Source organism: Gordionus sp. m RMFG-2023, chromosome 1, assembly GCF_954871325.1.
Source record: "Gordionus sp. m RMFG-2023 chromosome 1, tfGorSpeb1-WG-v2, whole genome shotgun sequence".
In the NCBI taxonomy this organism is placed as follows: Eukaryota; Metazoa; Nematomorpha; class Gordioida; order Chordodea; family Parachordodidae; genus Gordionus; species Gordionus sp. m RMFG-2023.
The window spans coordinates 41,849,163-41,876,684 of NC_088775.1; the positions used below are offsets into that span (position 1 = coordinate 41,849,163).

Below are 27,522 nucleotides of genomic sequence, written 5' to 3' on the forward strand. Positions count from 1 at the left end.
GATAAAAACATGAAGCAATTTTTTAATAATAATTTGTATATAAATTTTAAAATATGTATATTTTACAATTTAGCGTCCTAATAATAAACATATCTGTATGGGTTGCCAGGTTACATATCGCCCCAGGATATCATATTTACTAAATAGTTTTTTATTTTAATACAAATACGATTCATATATTAAATATTTTTAAATATAACGCCTTTTATTTATAAAAATAATAAAAATTTTAAACAAAAATGGTTATCGAGATATTTTATTAAATAGTTTAATATAAAGGTAATAAACATTTTTAGAGAATATCAACACCCAAAAAAAATCCCTTCTCATGTTAATTTTGTATTTTTACCGGAAATAAGAAAACACTCCCAATGTAAAATTTTAAAGGCTATAAAATGATATATAATTTGTTACTCTATCTTAAGTATTTTTTTAAAAAAAACAAGATTTAATGAAATCACGCATTGCGCGATTTCAAATTTGTGTAGCACTCTAAAATTTTAATTTTACTAAAATATACAGCATAGACAAGTATCATATCAAGTTTCGTTCATTTTTTAGATGGTCGCCCGAAAATCTCGTTTTTTGGTCGATCTGACGTGGAATGACCCAAAAGTGTCTAAATACAGATACCGCATTCTGGATACTTTAATAACTCTGCTATTATATATAAATGGTGAAGATATTTATATAATATCAATAACCAAACATAAATATGAATTAACAAATAAAAGTTAATTTAATTAATTAAAAAAATATGCAATTAATTCACATTTATTTGCAAAATAGAATAATTATTTAATGCTTAAAAAATAGAATCCTCAAAATTATTTCCTAATGCTCAGATAAAAAAACTGTTGCCATGAAAAATTAACAATTGCTCAAATTAAAAAATGAATCGCTCAGAAAAATATATGAAACACTCAGAACTAGTCACTTGATTACTAAGAAATATTTTTCTGTACTCCTAATTTTTGTGTATATTAATATAAAAATAAACATGGGCTCTTCAGGTTCCTTCAAAGCAAAAAAGTTACAAGGGCCTATTTTAAAAACTGAATCATTTGCTTTATAAATATGGTAATATTTAGATAAATTGGGATAAGATTAAACCTTCTAAATATTAAACTCATCTGAAAACTTTTTTGTAATATATTTCTGAAAATAATCCCCGATTCCATTTTATTTAATATTTATCAAAAAATGTGGGGCATCATTTAAAAATTTTCTTAAATAATATTAAGCTAATTCCAAAATTTTCCCTTTTTCGCATATTCAATTATTATTTTTTAGATATATGGTCCCACTTATATAAAAGAAAAAAAAATTAAATACAATCAAAATTTTATTTTTACTGGCCATTTTTTTATATTTTTTTATATATTTTTAAATTATACTTCGCGTCAAGATTTTATATTACAACCTCATTCATGAATTGGAGGGTATAATGTAAAATAGTGATTAATTGCTGGGTAGGTGGTTATTACGTTATCGTTATTGAATAAAATTGAAGTAGGGTATGAGAATAGAATTGATATTTTGATTGGAGAGGTTAATAAAATTTTAGATTAAGGGAGTAACATTTGAGGGGAAATGTGTAAAATTTTCAAGGAGGTAATGTTTCCATTGATAGGGGAATATAGAAGTCACTTAATCCATCCTGTTTGAAAGTTAATGCTGTAAAAACGTTAAAATAACTTCGTTACCTTTTTTGAGGAAAAGGAACATTTTTCGTTTTACTTTCTTCTAGATGTAATGAGTAAAGCGTTAACGATAAAGCAAAAAGTTACTCGTTACTTTAAATTTTTTCTTGAATATGGAAAAACAGATTTTATTGTATTATTACTTATATTTATTTTTTAAATTATATAAATAATTTAAACCGAGTTTTTAAGCCAGATCAACCATCAAATTCCTTAATTTTTATTTTAAATTTCGTTGTTAAATTTTCAGCCAAGATTGATTATCAATTAATATTGAATCATTCAGGGTATGCTGATTTATATTCTTATTCTCTAATATTATAATTTATTTTATAAATATTATGTTAATTGTACATATTTCTTATGAAGATGATCTCATGCCCTGGCCCCAATATGAAACATTTTTTACAGCAATAAAAAGTCTATATAGTGCAAAATTGTGCCCCAACTCAAATATTTCCTCAATTGTGGAATAAACAAGGGCAGTTTCCAAACTGGGAATTCATTTTTAATGAAAAAATGGGAGATATCTGATAACCAGTTATATCAAGATGGAACCCTTTTTATAACTCGGTGAAATTAATAGTCTTTTTAAGGAGAATTCCGGATTACAGAGATTTTTAGATAACGTCAAGTCGTTCACAGATATATTGTATGGTTAGTTTAAATAAAAAATATGATATGTATATGCAGTGGCGTAGCTAGGAATTTTCCTTAGAGGGGGTCCATACATATTAAAGCCTGGGGGGCCTTTAACGAGCCTTCGGCCCTTTTGCCCGGCCTTCGGCCGGGTTAATCTTAAAAATCACATATGTTTTTCTTATAATATAAAAGTCCTAGAATTATTGATCATTTTAATTAGTGATAATATATAATAAATATATTTTTTAAATGCATTAATAATATGTTATTATAATTTAATAGATTATTCTCAATGACTTTATAATAATACTATCCAGAATAATTTCAATAGTAATATAATATCCTACCACAAATCAAAACAGAAAAATATAAATATTCATGGTAATTATTTGATATAAAGTCACATTTGAGTCTTTTGAACGTATAATCTAAAAAAATTGCTCTGGAGGGGGGTCCAAACCCGAAACCTCCCCCGTAGCTATGCCACTGTGTATATGTATGATTATATCTGTTATGAAGCTTGTTGCTAGAGCTATTTCGATTTTATAAACAGTTGGCTCACACCCACGATAATTATTATAATTTTTGTAAGCCACTTATAAATGCAATCCTGCAAGACATAAATAAAAGGTGTACAATTGAACTATTGGTTATTATTTTTGATATTTATTTTCAATAGATTCGAATATATGAATATTACTATCAGCAATAATTCACCTGCTATTTAAATTGGATTGACCCTGGATAAAATTAGAGGTCAATGAAGGTAGAAAGCTTGAATTTATTTCCAGTTTAAGAAAATATTTTGACAAAGAAGACTTTGATTCCTTTAAAAAACAACAAGATTATTTTCTGTCAAAGGTTAAAAAAAATTTGATGAGGATCTGAATGAAGATTCTTTTGAAGATGATCTATTAAACTTTTTTCAAAATAAGGATTATTTTTTATAAATTCCCCCAATTAAAATTTGTATTTATTAAATATAATACAACCCTCCCATCCTCTGTGGCAGTTGAAGGTGTTTAGCATGGTGAAAGATATGTTAAGCGCTCTCTGTGTATCTGATTAAAATTTTGTAAATCAATTGTTGTTAAAAATATAAAAATTATAAAAATATCTCATAAGTAATTTTTGTATAATTATATTTATTATATATAGAATAAAAAATTATTATAAAAAGTTCTCATCTTATAATACAGTAATAATATGATTTGTTGTAACACATTTTCATAATGTGAAAAAACATTCTTATATAGTTAAATAACTTTCCATAATTATTAAAAAAAACGATGAATTATTCGCACTTTACCATCAAATTCATTACTTATAATGGATAATGCTCCTATACATCGAGCAAGGATAATTAGTGAGAATTATCCAAATATCATATTTTTGCCACCCTATTCGCCGCAATTAAATCCGATAAAAAAAATTTTCGGAGTAATTAAAAATCAATAGATCAAATTCTTCTAAACTCAATAACCGAAATGAAGTTATTTCAATTGTTACGAGTATTTTAGGCAATTATTTTACATATAATTTTTCAAATTTTTATTCTCACACCATAAAGTTTATTGAAGAGGGAATTCGATGCATTCCTTTAAATGAATGAATTTGTAATTGATTAATATTGTGCAATATTTTATTTACAAAATAATAAATGGTTTTTTTTATTTCGGTGTTTCGAATTGATCATAAAAAATTCTAAACAAATAAGAATTATCTGAAACCCTAAATTCGAGTTTTCACTCATGTTTATTTAAGAAATTATTCAAATTTCTTATCCTGATTTCCATTCTTTGGATAGCTAAAAGTAAAATTAAAATATTGGAATAATTCTTTAAATTTAAAAAAGGTATTGTAAAAATCTTAGAAATTTTTTTTTATATAATATCTTTTAAAATTCTCATTTTTCCACTTAAACTTATGTCCAAAACATAAAAAACTATATTCGATTCATTACTTTGACGTTAGTCTTCATTAAAGTTTAAGAACTTTATTATTAAAAATTTTTTTTTGAATTCTCATTTTTCCACTTAAACTTGTGTCGAAAAAAATAGTTGATTCATAACTTTGATGTTAATCTTCATTAAAGTTTAAAAACTTTTAAAAATTTTATCAAAATGTTTTTACAATAATTATGGAAAGTTATTTAACTATATAAGAATGTTTTTTCACATTGTGAAAATGTGTTACAAATCATATTATTACTGTATATTATTTTTTAATTTTATTTATATTATATATAGAGATGTAATATAATTTTAGAAAAATATTTTTCCTCTTGGTCCATATATCATAATTGTGTTTTGTTTTTCTATGTACATTCAGTTTCAATATATAATAATAACTCAATTCAAGCAATGTTGATCAGAAGGAAATTTTTTTATCTGAAATATATTTAAAAATTTTAATATTAACTGTAAGAATAAGGAGTAGGATTAAAGATTAAAGAGATATAGGATAAGGCCAACTTCCTCTTTAATTTTAATTCAACTAATAATGATAAATTTATGAAAAAGAATTTAATGAAATATATTGATTTTGTTAAATTATTCATTTTCCATAATGCAAGATGTATTTGGAAGAATATTTAAAAACAGCATTTAAAATACTCAAAAAATATTTAGTCAGTAAAAATTTGTATAACAGTGAATATGAAAGGATTAAAAATATAGTAACCGAGAGATAAGATAAAAATTTGACCCTTATTAATGATGAATGGACATATATAAGAGTGGAATCAGAGTTGGGCAGTACCAAGATACAAGATCCTTTTGTATCTTGTACTCAGTATCTTTTTAACATTTTTAACAAGATACTAGTATCTGTATCTAAGATTCTTTATTTTGAAAAGAATCTTGTATCTTTTTCATTTTCCTTAAAAAGATATAGATACAGATTCTTTTTAATATAAAACATTTACATATCACACAATGTAACTTTATTTTCTTCGTGGAATCTTGTATTATTTTCTTTATTTTTTTCCCGCTATATTTTAAATATATTGATAACCAAAATTAGTTGGAAATTTTATAGGGTCACAAAGATAGATAGATTAAAAATAACAACACCTCCTAAATCATATCCGAATCTTAAAATTCTAGATGGAAAATTTTATAAGGTAATTCATGTGAAAAAGGACAAGGTACAAGCTGAATGTCAAAATTGCACAAGTAAAAAAGTTATTAAAGGTTCAACAAATTCCTCTACAAACTTTGTTAAACATATTAAAGTATATTATAGGTTTTTATTTTATAATTATTAACATAATAATACCTATACTTAAGTCCCTCTTATATAATTGTTATTTTAAAATTTTTTATAGAAGATGGTTGATTATCAAATTAAAATCATTTTGGATATATATTTTTTATATATAATTATTTTAGCAAGTTTTATTATTAGAGGAAATATTTAGGCTACAATTGATATATAACATTAAATAATTTAAAAGGCTCTTAATAAAATAATTATAATAAGGTAGAATTTAACTTTATTAGTTACTTTTATTTATTTATGAAATAAGTAAAATTACATTACAGTATTTATTTAAAAAATTCAGAGTTGTTAAGAAGCGGCCAGGCGCGCCGCTCGCCGCTACATTTTTCCAAAAACACTTTTTAAAATTGGGGAGCGGGAACTAGCTCCTTTTAGGGCTGGAGATCCACCGCTCCTTTAAATTTAATGTATAAATTAAATTATTTTTAAATACTAATAATATTTATTAATTAAAATTCAATAAAAATGAAATTTTATTTAATTTAAATTTATCCATTATTGAATGTTTAGCCGAGTTTTATATGGGTTTTTCATCTAATCATTTTAAATATTAAACATCAAATTTTCCTTTTTATATTGAAAATTTTTTGGAAAATCTTGTAAGTCATATTAATATTCATTTTATAGATATATAATAAAAAATAGTTTTAGAATTATGGATTTAGAGATCATAGATGAAGAAATCGAATTTCCATTTCTATCATACAAAAAATATTTTAAACTTCTAAAAGATGTTGATCCAAATGATCAAACAAATTTAAGGGCAAAATGTCTTTTGTGTTTAAATAAAACTATTTAATTTTCAAAAGTAAGCAGCTTCAATCTAAAAAGGCATCTAAAAGTAAAAAATCTTTCTTTTAAATACAAATTGATTTTGGAAGATATTTTTGGATTCCATGAAATTGATCATCAGGAAGATAATATATTGGACAAATATTGTTTAAATAATGATACCAAAATTACTATTTTTGATAAATTCCCTGAATTAAATATCTTTATAAAATACAATACCCCGCTTCCCTCTAGTGCTCCTGTGGAGTGCCTATTTAGTATTGCAAACAGATCTTAAGGGATAGGCGTGGATGTTTGTTAGATTCTAATTTAAATTTATTACTTTTAAAAGCTAATAAAAAGTTATAAATATTTTGATAAATTATTTAATATAAATAATTTTTGATAAAAAAAAATATGTTGTTTCGTATATCTTCTAAAAAAAATGAAAATCAAAGGAGCGGTTATGGAGTGGCACTTCGTTACTTGAAGCAGGAGCTAGATCCTATTAAAAATCTAGTAGTGGGAGCGGGAGCTAGCTCCTTTTGAGAAGGTAGGAGCGGGAGTGGGAGCTAGCTACTTTTAAAAAGGAGCGTTAACAACTCTGACAAAATTTAATCAATTTAAAATGCATAAAAGAAAATTGTTATGTATTTAATGAATAAATAATTTAATGTTGTACATTATTTTCATATTTTTTATATATAATTAATGATTTTGCAAGAAATATATTTAAAAAATTTGAAAAGAGATTTAAATGATATTTATAAGATGATAAAATAAGTATATATGATATTACAAACACAGAATTAATAAGTCATAATTAGAAAATAAAACTAATTTAAAAAATACATAAATATCACTAACAAGTTTAAAGATAATGAATAAAATAAAACTAGTATATTTTTTTATAAGCGATGCTATTTAGTAGAGGTGGGCGCGGGCCTAATTTTTCATTCACGGCCCGCCCGCTCACAATGGCAATAAAAAAATATCACGCCCATTCACGCTTATCACTAAAAAAATTTCGACCCGACCCGCCCGCTCACGACAAGCAATATTTTGATTCACGCCCGTCACGCCCGAAAATTCACGGTAAAACTATTGCTATAATTTTACACTTTTTTGAATTCATTCTTTTTATTTCTCTAATTTCATAATCCATATTAATAACAAAAAATAAATACAATCTATAAATCGAAATTTATTTAGAAAAAAGAAGAATGTCCATCTTTTTTTTATTTCAATTGTGTATGCCTTTCCTCTAATAAGAGATTGGCTAAACTTGTCGGGGTTGACAAAATTACTCGCTAATTTTCTTAAAAAGGAAATGAATATTCCTGCTTCCAAAACTTCAAAATATTGTCTAGTTATTTATCTTATATGAATCTTTTAAGTTCATCCTCACAGCTTCCATGGTGATGTTGATGCTTCGTCAGAATCATCTAGAAATTCTCTAAAATTTTTATTTAGAATATACGGTCTTTTATGAGTGTAGGATGAATTAGGAAAGTGATAGTTGGTATTGATCATTTAGAATATACGGTTTTTTATGAGTTTAGGATAAGTTAGGAAAATTATAAATGATAGTTGGCATTGACTTATGCATATCATCTAATTTTATATCATTTCGCATTTTTAAGATTGTTTTATATATATCGTTTTCTTCTTTAATTAAAAACTTAAGTCTTTTTAAATTCGGATCTAGAATTAAGCCTACCTTATGTAGTGGCTGCATAATAATCTTTTAAAAGAAATCTTATTCTGTATTTTAAGGTTTTGATTATTATTGTATCACGTTCAGAAGATTAACAAAATTTTATTAATTTTTGTTTCCATAGACAATTTCATTTATTGTGGGACGGGAATCTGCTCTCAGATTATAGACAATTTCATTTATTGTGGGACGGGAATCTGCTCTCAGATTATCCGAGCATTCTTATAAATATTGAAAAAAATTTATCTCTAACTCGCGTAAGATGCTGATATCAATTGTGGCTAATCTATTTAATTCTTGTTTGCTAAACAAGTACACCTGTATTTCAGAATATGATTTTAAGAAACTCTGTATCATTATATATACAGAGTTCCATCTCGTTATTCTCGCTATTACATCTTGTTTAAGAGTGTGGCAGTTTGCTATTAGCTGTAGATTGTTCGAAATATTGTAATATTTTTTTACACCATTTATATTTAAGGCTATTTCAGTTAAACAATTGTTAAAAATATAATGCATAATATTATTTAGTATATGGCATATACATGCTAGTATTTCGTCATCTTTAAATGCACTAATAAGATTTGATTCGTTATCACTCACAACTATACATTTATTTAAGTAATTTTCTACTTCTGTATATTCTCCTAAAATTGAATTGACTACACTTATAATTTTGACGTTTTTTTCATCCATTGCCTTTGTGGCCAAAGCAAATGTTTTTAATTAAAATTCTTAATGATAATATGTCCTATAATGGTTAAAAAACTTAGATTTTTATAATCATCCGTCCAAATATCAGTGATTATCGACAAGTAATTATTATTGATCATGCTTTTAATTTTAAATTTTATTTCATGGTATATTTTCGGACCTATAGTATTCATGAGAGTTTTCCGGTTCACGACCTTTTTATTTTGTTATCCATATGTAACACCAACATTTATCTCTTGCCTAGCTTGTAAAATTCTTCACTTTCTGTTGCATTTAAAGATTGAAGATTATAACTGACTTTTCTGTAAAAAGTTTAAGCAAAATTTAGCATAAAGTCTCGCGATAAAACACCTAAACATAAAAAGAAAATAGAACTAACGAAATGATACCGAATGTTGTTTATAAAATGCAGAAGATTTTTAGTTTTCATAAATTATTCTTTTTTAAAAAAGAACTAAATTAAAAAAGAAAATATATAATATAATTATAAGATTGCAAATTTATAATTATAAAATTGCAAATTTATATTTATAAAATTGCAAATTTATATTTATAAAAAAAACAATTTTAAAAAATTAAAATTTCTGTGATTCAAGGGAAATTTATGTTCACGCCCGATCACGCCCGGGGAAAATTTTGGGAAGGCCGGTCACGCCCAGTCATGCCTTGGAATTTAAAATTTATTCACTCACGTCGTGATCCACCGTGATACGATAGGTCACGCGTAATTTCACGGCCCGCGCCCACTACTATTTAGCCATATACTCCGAATATAAGCTATATTTAAAACAACACAGAAAAAACCTGCAAATTCTAATACCATGAAAAAAATGATTCAACCTAGTATATCAGAATCATTTAATGCAATTAATATAATAAAACCGATAATTACCCAAAATAAACTTGATAAATTGATATGTGCATTTATTGTCAAGGGGTTACACCCTTTGAGCCTAGTTAACAGCCTGAATTTGTTACAATGATGGAAGGTTAGATAATTTATATATAGATAAATATTGATATGATATTGATATGATATTCTATATATATATACTTAGTAACATTAACATTGGATCATTCAAAATTTTTTCAAGGAGGTCTTTGCAGAGAAGAATAGAGGAAATTTTTGAAAATCATGTAAATACTTTAAAAAGTATTTTAAAGGCCCAATCATATATCTGCACCACGGCAAAAAAACCCGTAGTTTTATGGGAATAACAGCTCACTGGGTAATATTAATATCTTATTTTAATTTTTTTGTAAATTATTTTCAAAGATAACAAGAGAAACCCTTGAAAGGCAATCAAGAGCCTTGGCATGTAGAAGAATGCCTGGCACACATTTGATAAAATTGCCGAGTTATTGGAAGAAGTCTATAGAAAGTATGGGATTTATAATAAACTAATGCTACTCTCACATATAATGCATCCATTTTTGTAAAGTCAACTGAATATGGTGTAAAATTAAATGCTCATGACAACTATTTTGAGGATGAGGATGACCTATTAGAATTTAATGAAATCAATGATGGTTATTACAAAATTTTTTAAAATCTTTATCTTTAGATGATAAACAAAATAATATTACCCAGGCACAGATGTGCTGTCCTTAATTGCAACTAAATATATTATTTCATATCAAGCTCAAAGAATCTTGGGAAGACTCAATTTGGACTAATGGGGAAATGCATAAAATTATGGAATGCATGTGGAAGGACCAAATCTTCTGAAAAGATAAGAGATAACAGGTGGTATTCAGTTAAAGGTTCCATGCATAATGAGATTGAACAGTTTATATGATTTAAATATAAATCCGATTTAAAATTATTATTTGAAACAATTGATTGTCCTAATTTAAAAGAAATGGATATTGTTTATGGAGGAATATTGTAAAGTTTTAGGCCATGTAGCAATTGCATTAGACAAACTACAAGGGCAGAGTAGTACATTTTATGGGGAATTAATGTCCATACTATTTGTGGTTAAAAGGGAATTAGGTAAACTTGAACATTCAAGTTTACACTATTGTCTACCTCTATAAAAAGCTGTCCAAAATGGTATGGGCAAAAGATTTGGAAAAATTTTTCCTTATGATGATGAATATAATGAGGCCCTTTTGGCATCATTATCACATCCATATTTTAAGAACTTATGGATTGAATCTGATTATGAAAAAAAATACTTTCAAAATATATTACTAAATGAAACCTTAAATCTAGCATCTATAGTATACCGTCAAGCTCATGCTGTATCACCAATAGATTTAATATCTAATAAAGAAAATGATGATTATTTTTCTTTTGGTGAAACAAATATTGTGAGTTCAACAATACAAACAAAATTGAGCTCGAGGTTTTAAATTATATTAAATACCACCGAAAAACACTAGAAATGCTTAATTTTTATCCTTTAAGGAAATTTTATCAAAATATAATACTGCCATACCTTCATCAGCTCCTGTTGAGATGTTATTTAGTTTTGGCAGAATGTTAAATATGCCAAAAAGGCAAAAGCTCATGATAAATTATTTGAAAAATTAATTATTTTAAAAAATAATCATTTGATTTAATTTTTTTTTTACTTATTTTCAAATTTTCAACTTCCATAAAATACTACTCTCCTTTCCCTGTTTATGCTATTAATGGGCAAAAACTAATGTTAAAATCCCTGGATATTATAATTAATTTATCAATAAATATTTTTTTAATTATTGTAAATATTCATTCTTATTATATGTGTATGCTATGTTCTTCACAAATAAATAATAAAAACTGCATTTTATAAACTATTCTAATTTAATTGGTAATGATAATTTAAAAGTATCTTGTAATTAAGATACTCTAATTTAGCAAAAGTAAAGGTATCTTTTATCTTGTATCTTTTTGATATTTTGAAAAAGATACTAGTATCTGTATCTAAAGATTTTTTTTCCGGAAGACCTGCCCACCTCTGAGTGGAATGTATTATAAATTTTATTAAGAAAACCTAAGTCCCATTTTCTATAAATTAAAACAGAGACCAATGAGTATATATATCTAGTGAATTTATTAAAGTAATTGTACTAGGAAACACAAAAATTAACATTATAATAAATAATAGTAACTAAGAACTGGACACTTGTAAGAAATGTATCCAATTATCGAATGCATTGTGCCTGCATCTCATAGACATTTAATTTGCTTTTAAAAGATCTAACAAATAAAATATTGCCAATTTAATTGTAGCCAGGGTTGTGAACCCAACAAAATTTTTGCCCAGGTTCAGTTTGGGTTTGGTTTAAGGTAAAAAAAAAAAGGTGGGTTCGATTTCAGGGAAATATTTTTGAACCTGGGTTTGGTTCCTTGTTTAGCTCAGTAAGAATTTTTGAATTGATAAAAAAAATTTCTATATTTAAATCATAATTAAAAAACTGACATAAATTGGTATAAAAATATTTTATTTTATTTATATGCAAAATAAAATATAAAAGTTTACAAAAATTGCCCTACATCTTTGTTTAACAATTTTTAAGTTAGAATCTTGTCAATTAACAATATCCAATATAATAATTTTTACTTTGACTTGTTCACTTCCATTTTCCTTTAATTAATAATTTTTGAGAAAAGTTAAAAATTAAAAATAAATGAATTTAATTGTTTAAAATTTATTAACACACCAATAGGAATCTTTGAGAATAAATTTTAAAAAATTTAAAAATGGTGTAAATGAATTAAGTTGTTTAAAATATATCAACACTTTACTTTATTGGAAATTTGAAAATATTATAAAATTTTAATTAAATTATTAATATTTGTATTTACAATTATACAAATACCTTAATATATGATTTTAAACAATACATTGAACCTTGTAGAACCCAGGTTCAAATAAAATTCCCAGGTTTGGTTCGGGGTTTTGAAAATTTTATAAATCGGGTTTAGATTTTTCAAAAACCCGGGTTTAGCTTTGGTTCGAATCCCTGTGTAGTAGCAAAAGCCCAAATTATTATAAAATAAAATATCTATAATTCAACATTCTTCTATACACTTAAGGAAAAACAACTACTTAAAGATAAAGTAGGATTGTTTCCTTAAAGTTGCCTAGCCTACCTAACTCTTTGGACAGTGAAAAGAATGATAAGCATAGAATGGAAAATCCTATGAGGTTGGGAAATAGGGATTTCAGGATTTCTATCCAAAGTATTTGTTGGAGGAGCTATCAGAATTTTATTAATCTCCCTTTTTTCCTCAGGATCCATTTCAATGAGTATATCTCATGGATATATTTATGATAATTAATAATCTGTTAAAAAATGAATCAACTTAACAATAATACTCCATATTTTTATAGAGATAAGAGACAATCTTCTTGATAATGAAATTTTTTAAATAATCTTGCATATCTATAAAATTTTATATAAAGTCATTTCTACACAAATATAGGAAATCAAGCAAACGAATCAAACTTATCTGACGCTCAAGCATTTATTCATATCTGGGAAATCTTTTATGGCAAAATTATAGAGATCAAGCATTTATAAAAAAAACAGGAAATTTTTTTGTTGCTGGGACATACATTACCCTATTCCAAAGCCAATGAAATTGTTGATAAAGGATTAGATGTTACCATTATGGATATCTAGATTTAGATGTTGCAAAACAAATGACAAATTGCTCGATTTTTTGAAATCATTTTAAACGAAGATAACAAATTAAATAATTGAAATTATATCATACTTGTATACATAACATATTAATAATTTATATATTTTTGATATAACATGGAAAAAAAATCAATATACCTGCAAAATAATTTTATAAAGAAAATTCCCATTGTTTTCAAATTTTCCTGTTTTTCCTCAAAGTTCCTAATAAATTTTTCTCAATTATAAGTTTCCCAGGAAATTTACATTCCTAAATATATTATAAATATATAGGAAATTTTTGCATAGTATATTTAATTTTTCAAGTAACGAGTAATGTGTTACTTTTTAAATAGCTAGTAATGTATGTTCCTTTTTTCATAAGGTAACAAGTAATGGTAGTGTTCCATTTTTTAGACATAATGTGAGTAACGTCTTTCTTTTTGAAGTAACATTTACAGCACTACCATAAGTGATTTTTAACAGTTTGTTTAATAAATCGCTAAAAAATGTTAAAGTTGTCATAACACCCTCCCCCATAATATAGATCAGAAGAATAAGAATGGTTATCAAAAAGCAATCATGGGATATTTTTTTATATTTTTAAGATCCAAGCCAAGATATTTGGTTTGAAAAAGTTTTCTTAAATTTTCCCCATACCTCCCACCTCATAATTTATTCTAGTGATGTGGATGATTAACAAAACAGTTGAGTGATCTTTTTATTCTGAGAACTATGTATAAATAATTTTAAATTAAGGCACAGACCTATAATATTTTTAGAAAATATACTTAAAAATAAAAAAAATATTTTAAAATTTTCTTGGGCGACTTTTGCTTAGAACAATATTCAAATACCACATATGGAAACAGTTCACTGGGATTAAATTTTATAGGTTAAGCCAGGCAAAAAATAAAATTATAAAAATTCATAGATAAATTTATAAAAGAATCCAATGCAACAATGATGTAAAAAAAAGGTCATTTTTAAGCTTCTACTCCGGATATCTCCAAAGTTATAACAGTTAGAAGGCTAAGATTTAACCCAAATATAGGTCACTAACATTAGGTTTGTTTATTAAATTTAATTGGAGTGAAAAACATGTTTTTTAGACCGATTTGGCATGAAATGTCCTCTCTACTACGTTTTTGTGTAGCTTAGTCCAGTATGAAAAAAATATAAATTTCTGGATCAGAGTCCAATGAGATCATTTAATTTTTTTAAATTAAATTTCAGTTTGGCTCAAGATTAAACTAAGTCTACCCAGATCTATTTCTGCATCTAGTTATACCAGGCAATTTTATGTGGTATTTCATTTTTAAAAGATATTTTAGCCACATAAATTAGAGTATAAAATCATATAAAAAATAAATGATAATTATAAAAATATTTTTTTGTAAATTTTATGTTATACATTATAAAGTATTTGCAAGAAGAATTAAAAACATCACATTTAAAGAACTTAATAATATAATTTTTAAAAAAAACCTCCCATCGTTCATTTGCATATTTCTCTAAGGCTTCTACAGTTTTTGCATGCTTATCTGGTGGCAAATCACATTTTGGAAGTAAAATGAATGCCCTATCATATAAAATTAAAAGATATAAATATATTACAATTACCCTTTTAATATAAAATCTCTTAAACTTGATTTAAATACATGATTAAGTGTCCAACTTGGAAAAGATATGTTTATAGGTGATATAAGAATATTTAAAGAGGTTAATAATTGCACAGCATCTTGATGTAATCTAAAAATAAAATTAAGAAAATAATAATTTATTCTACTTCAATGATTCTGATTTAACCCATGAATTGAAAACTGGATGAGAAATAGGTTGATTTACAAATAACAACCTCATAATATATGTTTGTGATAATGCATTTAGTTCACTACATACTATTTAAGCAATGTAACATGATATTAATACCGATATATAGTTAAAACAGCTGATGGTTCTTGATATATATGTTCCAAAACATTAATAGGCAAGGTAATCAAGAACTCATTAAGATTCATTATATTCAACCCATGTGAAAGGCTCATTTGGTTTATACCGAGTCTATCATAAAATAAAACTACATGACAGGTAAATTTTGACCCATGTCAACTCTCTACTAAGATTTAGGTTATACCTAAAACGAATTATTTGTTATTCGATTCGATTTGATTCGACTCGATTCGTATTTTACGAATACGAATAACACAATTATTTGATTCGAAAATTCGAATCGAATTCGAATAAGGAAAATATATTAATCGTCGAATAATTTTTTGTCTATTATTCGATCGAATTATTCGAGATTATTCGATAAAAATAATTTAAATTAATAAATATCGAAAAATAATCATATATTATTAGTAGGAATTATTTGCATTTATTCCTATTTAATAAAATTTCCTAGGAATAATGAAGAAATATTTTATATTTCTAAATGTTGTTAACGGCTGTTTTTATTCGAATAATTCATAATACAAAATTAACTTCCGAAAATTGTTTTATGATGGACGAAGAAAGTATTTATTTATATGTAATTTATAACACATATACAATTATAAATAACTAGTAGCAATCCCGTCAAGAATGACGGGCTAAACAGATTTATCTCGGTTACTGATGCTTACTACCTTAAGGTACTACATATCAAATTTGTATTTTGTTTATTTTCCATTTGGATAGGCACTACCAAATATATTTATAATATATATTTGAAAAATCGTGATTTTTGGAAAGACTCTATGGTCTAGTCAATGACATATAATATACCTAGACTGACGATTCATTCATTGCTGGGGTCTCATGTTAAAAGCTGCTTATATTTTCTAATTTTTTGAAATTAAAAAAACAAATATATATTATCCTAATTTTATGATCAAGATTGATGTTATTTGTAAATATGTTATTTTAAAAAGATTTTTCAATATTTGAAGATATTTGCCATTCAGATTTACCTAATAAGTATATTAATAATTATGATTGATATTTGATAATGGTTTTTTTTCCATTTATGTAAGTAGACTATGAGCTATTGTTGTGCAATATCATGCAATTCAAAATCTAGTAATAATAGAAAATCTTTTCATAAGTAGATTTTAATCATATAATTTATTATGTATAAATAATATTTGAATATTAAATTTATCTCCAGATTCCCTCTAAAGAATCATATCTTATTATCAACAAAATGGTTAAAGGCAATTAATAGAAAAAACTTCAACCCCACCAAATATTTTAAAAGATGTGGTGATCATTTCACCAATGATAGTTTTATTCCATCTGTTACGGGGCAACGAAGTTAAAAGGAAGGATCTCTACCATTTTCAAAATACCCATTCCTTTTAAGGATATATGATTATAATATAAATATTTAATGTTCCTAACCCATGAAACATAGTCATTAGAAGGGAAAACATATAGGATTAAGTCCCCGAAAACTTGGATCTCCTTATAATTGAGTATTTTAAGTTTTAAATAAAAAATATCACTTTTTACATTAATTTTAATACTTTTTAAATGAATTCACTTTATGTTGAAAAACATAATATCAATTGCCAAAGCTGATAAAATATTCATATATATATTTATTTTAAAATATTCTTCAAAGATAACAAATAATCTGAATAATACTATTACAGTTTCAAACTCTATAAAAAAAATTGATCATAACTATGCTGCTAATAACTAATCCTTAACCAGAAAGGTTAATTAATATTACTTCAAAAAACAATAATAACCTTTTTATTTAAAAAATATATTTTTTTTAGAGAAAATATTTTCCAAAAACAATTGACACTTTAAATATTGTAGATTTGGAGGAGCCAGCTAGTCATGTAAGCCCTATTTATTAAAATTCTTGTGTGATTTATTATTTTTCTATATTTTAATTAAGAGAAAATATGCTTCACAAACAATAGCCAATTATCACAATGATCATATATATACAGCCAATTTATCATTTTTATCAAGAAAGATCAAATATCAAGATAAATATATTTTAAAATTAAGAAAAAAATAGAAGGCCTCTTATAAGAGGGAAACTATAAGAAATAAGAAGATTATCGATTTAAAGTCAATTATGAAACAATTGAAGAATAAAATTTTAATATGTGGTGAAGGGGAGGATGTATTGGAAAAAATTTTTAAAAACATCCCTTTAGCTTTTATCAAAACCCAATTACACAGTGGAGGCATAAAAAAATCCACGGAGAATAAAATTTACCCAAGAAATGAAACAATTTGCCTCCACTGTTCATTTTTATTCTCCAAAAGCATGTAAATACTTAAGGGATCAATTTTGCCTACCATCAGAATCTACATTGAGAACTTGGAGCCGACAAATTAAAATAAGGCTAGTGGGAATTGGGGGGGGGGATTATTATTAGGACCTAACCCCAAACTCAAGTATTTTATTTAGCATTATATATAATTTGTATATTTATTGCTTTTCATATTTTAGATATCTTTTATCCTACAAAACATCTTAAGATCATCTTGAGCTCTTCTTTAGCAAGCAGATGAGGTTCTAATAATAACCCTTCTGCCTATCAATTACGATCAGCTATAAGAGGCGTTATGATAGCAAAGATGGGAGCATTAAGCACAGGTAATTGTATTCCACTCGATAATACAAACCTTTTTTGTGGAGATTATAAAAAAAATGATTATGATTATGACAATATAGATGCTATAGATTTTTCATTTATAGATGTTCCAAATATCCCAAAATTATCACCATTCGTTGATATGCAACCTATATATCAGGATATATAACACGTAACTTTTATCTGAAAAAAAGGTAAAGTGTTATATATGTATTTCTGCAATGACTGATAAAATTGTAAAGATCAAGGGAGCTGTAATTTAATTAAAATTAAAAACAGTCAGTGATTAATAATTCCTTCCAGAAATGTATCTAGATTATGCCAATATGCTGAAAGTGGTTTCCGTACATTTGAACATAATAATCAAATTAAAAGGCCTTGTATATTTAAACGAATAGTATCATTTGTGATTCGAAAGTGATAGAAACAAATATTTTATAATCTGGTAGATCACATGCTTGATCAAGAAGAAGCATCTAGCCATTATCAACAATTAATAAGATTAATAGTTGAACGTTACATAAACATAAGATTTTATCATTTTGCAGATAGACAAAATAAAAATGAAAATACCAACATTCGTCAGAAGCTGACCAAAAAACAATAAATATATCTATATGATCTTTTTAAATTTAAATGATATTAGATATATATTGTAACTATATATATATAAATATAAATGATATTTATAAAATTTTTTTGTGATACATGAATATTATTTCTATTTATTAATTATAATAAACAATTATTGATTTTCATCATTTAAATAATAAGCCCATAATATTATATTAAGAAAATCTTCAAAAAATAAAAAGGTAAGATTAAGCCAAATTTATCTGAAGTCTTAGAAATGTTTTATTATTCTTTATCTATATTTTTTTTATTGATAAAATAAACTGGATAATATAATATAAGGAAAAATAATTTTTTATTTGCAATACATATTATCCTAAGATATATATATTAAATCAATATGATCCAATTAGCACAACTGATTAAAATATTACGTGATATGTGATAAAAGCGTTTTCGCCCTCTGGTTGTGGGTACAACAGTGCTACGCTAGGTTTTCCTCAAAATCCATCAAACTGGATAGTTAATTAGGGAAAGAAAATAAGGAGCCCTTCACACGTTTGTGGGCAAGCCGCACGTACTTGTAGGCGCAACATTTCTGAAAAAGTTGCTTAAACCTCTATAGGCTTAGTAAAAAGGAATGGGGTAAAAAAAGAGCCTATACCCTAGAATTACAGTATAATTTAATTACTTTAAAGGTGAATGATGGCTGATTTTAAGTTTAAATTCTTTAATGTAAGTTTTGATGATTACTATCACTATTGAGATTTAATGTTCATATATCTGTAAATAAATATGATTAAAATAAAAAAATTTGCCTGAACAGTAGATATAGTGTTATTTTTTTATTAATGATTCAACCCATACTGAAATTTCTAAAGATTTCTAATGGTGCAGACTTCAAGAATATAATTTTTATGTCAATTTATTGATATTTAAATTTAAAAAATATAATTATCACATAACTCAAAATAGTTTCCTATATATATATTGACAATTTAATTTAAATGTCGTTTATAATAAATTGATCTTTTTAAAGTTAAAATTGAACATTCGTTTTTTAAGTAAATTGATTTATATAATATAAAATATAAAATTTAATATTAGTTTATAAGCAAATTGATTTTTTAAAATATAAAAGTTGTTTTTAACAAAAAGAAAGAAACAATTCTTATTACATTTGAAATATTTTAAGTTACACCATAAATAGCTTAAGGATGTAAAAAAAAAAACAATTTTTTAAAGTTAAGATAAAATACATGAGTGTCACTGTTTAACATTTCACACTTTTTTTTTATTTCTTATTTGCCCTCTGTCTATAATTTTTGTCGTTTGTCATTCTTGCTCGTTAACCCCTTTGTTGATCTTTTTTTGTTGTACGTTTTATCAATTTAGTTCCACACACAAAATAAACTAATTTTGTTTTAATATAAGGAAGAGAAAAAAATTTATTATCAAATTTAATTCATTATAAAATTTTCAAATTTTCTAGGCAACACACTATTTCTAACTGGTCTTTGAACGTTGCGATTCTGATCATTCACTTGTACATTTTGGTTTCTTGGTTCATCACCTCCCCTTCTAAAATTCAATGTATAAGGTGATGCATTATTATTAACATTCGCTTTAAAAACTGTTGCACCATTAGAAGAAGGTTCAACATTAGTTGATCTCTTTTTTATTTGGTCCAAGTGTCTTTTTATAATTTTGTTCCCAGTATCTATCTCATACAACAAATTTCCGTTTTTGCGTATTATTGTACCTTTTTCCCAATTATTATCCTTAAAAGTTTTATGCCATATGCTGTCTCCTATTTCTATATCCCTATCTATTGATATCCTGCGATTTAGTATATGATCTCTTTCATACCTCGGTTTTATCAACTCTATTTTGTCCTAATCATTCTGGAGAACATTACTTCGCTTGGTATTTTGTTGGTCGTTGCGTTGGGTGTATTACGATAATTAAAAAGAAACTTTTCTAGAGCTATGTCTACGTCTATTTTATTATTATTTTCCATATTCCTTTTCATATTCATTTTCATTAATCTAATCATACGCTCACATTGGCCATTAGACTGTTGGTGGTGAGGTGCGGTGAGTAAGTGTTCGATTTCGTGATCTTCGCAAAATTTCTTAAATAATTTACTGGTAAAGTTAGTTCCATTATCACTGACTATTCTATTAGGTATACCAAATTAACTTATTATTTTCATCAATTCTTTAATCGTTGATTCCGTAGTTGTGTTTCTCATTCTCCTAATAATAGGAAATTTGCTGAAGGCGTCAACACATACCATAAAATTATTATCTTTGAACTCTGCAAAGTCTATGTGTACGCGCTCGAATACTTTCGTTGCTGATTCCCATGGGTTTTGAATATTATGAGGATTGTCTGCGTATTTATTGCAAGCATCGCAATTCTTTACCTCCTGATCTATTTCTGCATTTAAACCAGGCCACCACAGATACTCTCTCGCTAATGATTTTGTTTTTCCAGCACCGAGATGCCCATTATGAAACTCTTGTAAAATCTCTTTTCTCATACCTTTCAGTATTATGATCCTATTCTCTTTAAAAAGGCAACCTTTGATAAAACTCAATTCCAATACCATATTTTTATACGTTTTGTTCTTTATCTGCGTTCGGATGGATTCCATTGTCATCTATATCGTGACCTAGAAACCGTAGTTTTTTCATCAAAAATATACTTTTTGTGAAGTTTGGTGTAAGCCCATACTTTGATATTTTGTCAAATACCATTTTTATGTTGTTCACGTGAGTTTCATCGTCCTCCCCAGTAATCAATAAGTCATCAATATAAAACACGACGTCTTTCATGTTCACGAAAACATTGTCCATAGTTTGTTGAAATATTGCTGACGAAGTTTTTAATCCAAACGGAAGTCTTGTAAACCTGAAATAGCCTAATATAATTTTTATGTCAATTTATTGATATTTAAATTTAAAAAATATAATTATCACATAACTCAAAATAGTTTCCTATATATATTGACAATTTAATTTAAATGTCGTTTATAATAAATTGATCTTTTTAAAGTTAAAATTGAACATTCGTTTTTTAAGTAAATTGATTTATATAATATAAAATATAAAATTTAATATTAGTTTATAAGCAAATTGATTTTTTAAAATATAAAAGTTGTTTTTAACAAAAAGAAAGAAACAATTCTTATTACATTTGAAATATTTTAAGTTACGCCATAAATAGCTTAAGGATGTAAAAAAAACAATTTTTTAAAGTTAAGATAAAATACATGAGTGTCACTGTTTAACACATACAATACAGTAATCATAGTCTATGTTCAATTTAATGTAATAATTTTAGCTTTAAAGGGAATTGAGTGGGATAAAAATATTTAGTATAAAATTGGATGATCCTTTGCTCTTATAAATTGCAAAAGGATGTAGATATGTACAATCAAGAGTGGAATGAAATGTTAAATAATTGTGTGATCTTTTGGTTCTTATATTTACAGGAATAAGGAATTCAATATATCAAATTGTGTGACCCTTCACTTAACTTTGGATCTGATATACTCAACAATTTAAAGTAGATCAAATGTAACTATTCCATTTTAGAAGGTATATGTGTAAGTAAACTTATAATTGCAAAAGGAAGTGTATAATATTATAATAAATCTAATTGTATGGTTATTTTATACTTAATGAGTGGAATAAAAAAAATTCAATATAAAATTGCATGTCTTTTAATCCTTATAAAGAATATTGTGTAAACTTATAAATTACAAAATAATGTAGATTTATACAATCAAGAGTGGAATGAAATGTTCAATAACCAAATTGTGTGGTCTTTTAGATCTATCTGATATACACAACAAAGTTAAAATAGATCAAATGTAACTATTCCAGTTTAAGGGTATATGTGTAAAAAAAGATGTATTTATCTACATTATAGTTAATAAATTCTACTTCCTTAAAAGGGATTTATAGATGCAATATCATTACAGTTCTAAAAACTTGTCCATAATTAGGGTTCCACAAGTACCAAAACCTTTCCTGGTGTAACTAAGGGATTCACAAATGCAAGATCATTACAGTTCTATATATGTCCATAATTAGGGTTCCACAAGTACCAAAACCTTTCTTTAGATGTAACTATCTATGTACTGTCCATGATTCAAATGTATATAAGATAAGAAAATTCATGTTATAATTATAAATTGTATAAGCTGGAAGTACATAATTAACAAAATATCTTATCTTGAGGATCTTCTGATAAATGTAAAGCTAAAATAATTCCATAACTTTGAATATTCTTCATAGGACTTCAATTAGTGTTTACATGGCATACCCGCCACCGATGTTATAGTTTGATCTAAAAGTTGGTATTTATAATATTTCCATTCATTTACTTGGTAGTAAGCATCATTAACCATATTTCTCCTTTGTTTGATGTTGGAGAAATCATAAATTTGACTTTTTGCAAAAACTTTGTGTTTAAAAAATTTGATGGTATATTTGTCTTCTACATGATATGAATATTATATTGATTTTTCTACAATATATAATATACTATATATGTATGCTTCTATATTATCTTAATTTGTTTGTCTTTTATCCATAGTTAAATTTTACAAAATAAATTTAATATGCCATATTTTTTAATTTACGGTTAAATAAAATTTTCGAATTGAATCGAATATTCGACGAATCGAATCAAATAATCATTTTATTATTCGTACTAATACGAATAATGAATTATTCGATTTAAACGAATCGAATACGAATAATACAATTATTCGATTCTATTTTTTTGTAGGTCTAATTTAGGTTAATTTTATTAAAAAGAATTAATATATTTATTATATCTATTAAGAGCGTAAAAATATGTTGCATATAAAAAAAATTAAATTTCTATTTAATAAACGATATTTCTCCGTATCGTGACTTGGTAATTAAAAATAGATTATATTCTATTTTTAAACAAAATGATAACTTTCAGGATTTTAAATACACATTAAACATACAAATCTATGTTTTATAACAATAATTTGTATTTTATTATTCAATTTACAACATAAAAAAACAAATCAGTGATAAAGAAATGTACATTTTTTATCATGACGATTATTTTTACAAATAAAAAGAAGAATAATAAAAATTTTTACATGTTATTTTAATATACTTTTATATATTATGCTATTTTTTAATAAGCGATTAGCGTAATTCGGATAATTTATCTAATTTTAATATGTTACTTTTCAAGATAGGAAATTATATGAAGAATCAAGTGTGGGCAAATTTTCAAAAAAACGTTGTCAAATATAAATAAAAATATCTTTCAAATTTTTTTTAATATAATTAAAAATATATAGTAAATCCGTTTTAGAGAGTGTTAATAATGTTAACTTTTACTTCCTTTGTTATATATTGCTTAACCTTAAAATAACTTTTACTCTTTATATCACTCCCAATGATTTGATCACTCTTATTGTATTCACTAACCTAAAATTGACTTATCTTTTGTTATTTATTTATATTTTAAATTGAATTAATATTTTTTTTTTCTTTTTATATTAAGGTAATTAAATTGAATTGAATTTTTTGTTATTTCTTTTATAATAACTTTATTTTAATTTATTTGAAAATTCGACTATTTGTTTTTTGTTGTGATAATAACATTTTTTATAATCTATTCATTTAGAAGATTGCAAATTTTTTTGAAATAAAATAATTATATTAAACAAATCTTAAGTAAAGTTATCTCATACCCTGATACCTCCAATAACATCACAGATCATATAATAAATTTGCGCATAATTATATTGAACAAAAAAATGAATTATATTTAAAGTTTTCTAAAAATAGATGAATGTTACGAGTTCAATTTTATTTAATTTAGAATAAATCTAAGTTACGAGTTTAATTTTATTTAATTTATTTTAAAATTTTTACATCTCTTTTAAAACTAAAATATCATGCTTATTGTAATGTATTTTAATAGTAAACGAGTTTTTCTTATTCTTTTATTTTGTAATGTAAAAAATCAAAATCAGCCTTTATTATTCAAATTAATCTCAAAATATATAATAATAATAAAAATAAACATTTTACAAAAAAATAACAAAAAACAACAATTTAATACACATCACTTATATAACAATTTACATATTAATATAATAATTTATATAAAAAAAATCAATTTATATAAACATAAAAAAAAACAATTTAAAGGTTAGTATTAATAGGTCATATCAACATTCCACCCTTTAACCCTTTAGGTTCCCTCATAAAATTAATATGATGCAACACGATATTTACTAATTTTTTTATTGATTCTAATATAATATAATATAAAACACACAAAAAAAGTTTTTTAAATTCAAAATGGCGGCTCTCCCTGGTGGTTTTAAATTCATATCATTGACACCTTATGGAAACTTTCAAAACAATTTCTATTTTTATTTAGACAGAGTGGTACGTTGCATGATTTGCACGACCACCATGTTCTTCTGGGATTTAACTTTGTACTACAGAAGGTACACCTTCGTGAGGTTCCTGCTTGAGGTTGATGAGCTGAATTTTTTAGTCTAATTTCTGGAAGGATATAAGGTTTATTATTTTTTCTTTGCATTGATATATAATTATTATCATTATGAATATTATCATCCCTATTAACATTTTTACAGTATGCCAATTCGCTAGCAATTATTTGTCTTCGGAATTCTTTCGATGAGAGTTTATTATCTGTAAGAATATTGTATATTATGAATGAATTGATAATCGCCGCATCTATCAGCCAAAAGAATATTGGTAGCCACCATTTTCGCCACTTTCGCGAAATTTCATATAAAGACTTTAAATGGTCGAAATGGTCAACAGACCCCATATATTTATTATACATCTTTATCATTATTGGACATTTTACGTCAAAAACTTCCCCTTTTTTATTTTTTCTCTTCACAGTATCCACTGATCTCGGATCAATATAATTGGACATTATAAATACGTCACGATTATCTCGCCATTTAATTATACTTATATATTTTTGTCACTTCTCCAGTCAAACTCACCTCTTTTTAATTTTGTTTCCATATTCTTTATGGGCAAGTATCTCCTATTTTTGTTTAGTGTTCCGCTAGCATATATACCTTTCTTTTTTAAATCGGCCATTAGAGTATAACTCGTAAAATAATTATCGAAAAATATATGATTTTGAAGTCCGTCACAAAACTTTGTTACAACATTATAACCAAGATTACTTTCAACCTCTTTATTTTTCCCAACATAGATATTAAAATCATTCATATATCCTGAATTATCGCATCTCATCCAAACCTAAAAATATAGTTTAGCCGAAATAAATAATGACAAAATTTACACATTACCTTGAAACCGCGTTTCGTGGGTTTCTTAGGCATGTATTGCCTAAATCCTATACGGCCTTTGAACCTAATCATTCCTTCGTCAATTGCTTGATATTCCGAGGGAAGAAAATATTTCAAGCAAGAGGAACGGATATTATCAATGAATGGTCTTATTTTGTATAATTTATCATAATTTTCATCATTTCTCGATGGTTCTAAGATATTGTCATTTATATGGATGTGGGCCATAAGCCAAATAAAACGTTTTACTTTCATTATGGATGAAACAAAATTGTCATGGAATTCTGGTTTAGAACTCCAATAATCTTTGTAATTTGCCATAGTTTTAATTCCAAAGAGTATATGAAGACATAAAAATTTTCTTATTTCTGTAGGATTAGTTGGTTGATATTTAATATTTTTTTGTTGGGCATATAAATTGGTATTGAATGTAATTGTATTTATTAGAGAATCATTAATAAATTTCTTATATATATCTGATGGATACAATGGGTCCGTTTTTAAAGATGATATTGGACCTGATATTTTATCAAATTCTAATGCTGGTTGTGAAGAATATTTCTTGGTCCAGATAGGATTATTATGGTTTGTAGCAGATTGATCATACGCATCTTGTTCAGAATTGTCATCAATTTCAATTTGATAAGGTGTATCCGATTCATAATCATCACTATCAATTTGGTAACGTGTATCCGATTCATAATCATCTTCGGAATCAGTGGATGAGTTGTCTAACGAAGAACCTTCAGATGGAATGTCCAGATAATCATCCATATATATAACAAGCTAAAATTATTGCGAAATGAGTTGGCAAAATTTATCAATTATTTAAAAAAATAAATATTAAAAATATTATTGTTAAGTGGCAGTGGTTAGTTTAATATACCACATTAAAAAGATCAAAATAATATATAAATATTATTTATTTGAGCAAAAATAAATATTAGAAAGATAGATAAAATAGTGAGGAATATATATTTAAAAATATTTGATAAATATACTTACTTATAATTAAAATTGGAATTTTAAGAAAAATCACCGTAAAAAACGTATTTTGAAATAAAGGCGCGAAAAAAAAAATTAAAAAATAACTCCTCCACAAACATATGAAAAAGAATATCTTTTAATATATATTCGTGGTGGTTTCATTTTATATGATCAACTCCTTTAGAAGATATAAAGGTTAAAAGGTGGTTTTATATTTGCACTACCGCGACCGAAAGGGTTAAAAAATGATCTCCACTCAGGTTTTTCTTGCATGTGTATCTTATCGTACAGTCAACGTTTCTTGATAGTTTTATTGTCATCATTAGTATATTTCATTAACTTTTATTGAAAGTTTATTTAAAAGAAAAATATTTTATTATATATATTATATATATATATTTAGTCTTTATTTCATTATAAAATTATCGAATTTTTTGGGCAAAATTATATTCCTGCTTGGTCTTTGACTTAGAAGTCTTGTATACCTAAATTTTGATCGTCTTCTAAAACTTACAATAAAAGGTAATGCATTTTCAA

The 27,522-nt window shown here is 25.5% G+C and overlaps 1 protein-coding gene across 3 annotated transcripts in view; it reads right to left on the minus strand.

Annotated features, from left to right (window-relative positions):
* The window catches only part of LOC135931368 (general transcription factor IIH subunit 4-like), a 64,520-nt gene extending 49,095 nt beyond the window's left edge, over positions 1-15,425 (minus strand). Inside the window, exons 1-4 of one of the 3 annotated variants that reach the window (XM_065468427.1) lie at positions 15,382-15,425; positions 15,239-15,343; positions 15,073-15,201; positions 14,938-15,031 (exon numbers count right to left, since the gene is read on the minus strand). In XM_065468427.1, coding sequence (XP_065324499.1) covers positions 14,938-15,031; positions 15,073-15,201; positions 15,239-15,312 — 297 coding nt within the window. In that variant the 5' untranslated portion in view covers positions 15,313-15,343; positions 15,382-15,425. Of the gene's footprint in view, positions 1-66; positions 140-510; positions 646-14,937; positions 15,032-15,072; positions 15,202-15,238; positions 15,344-15,381 lie in introns of those variants that run through there. The other 2 variants (XM_065468428.1, XM_065468429.1) reach the window with 2 other exon arrangements.
* Positions 15,426-27,522: the final 12,097 nt, after the last annotated feature.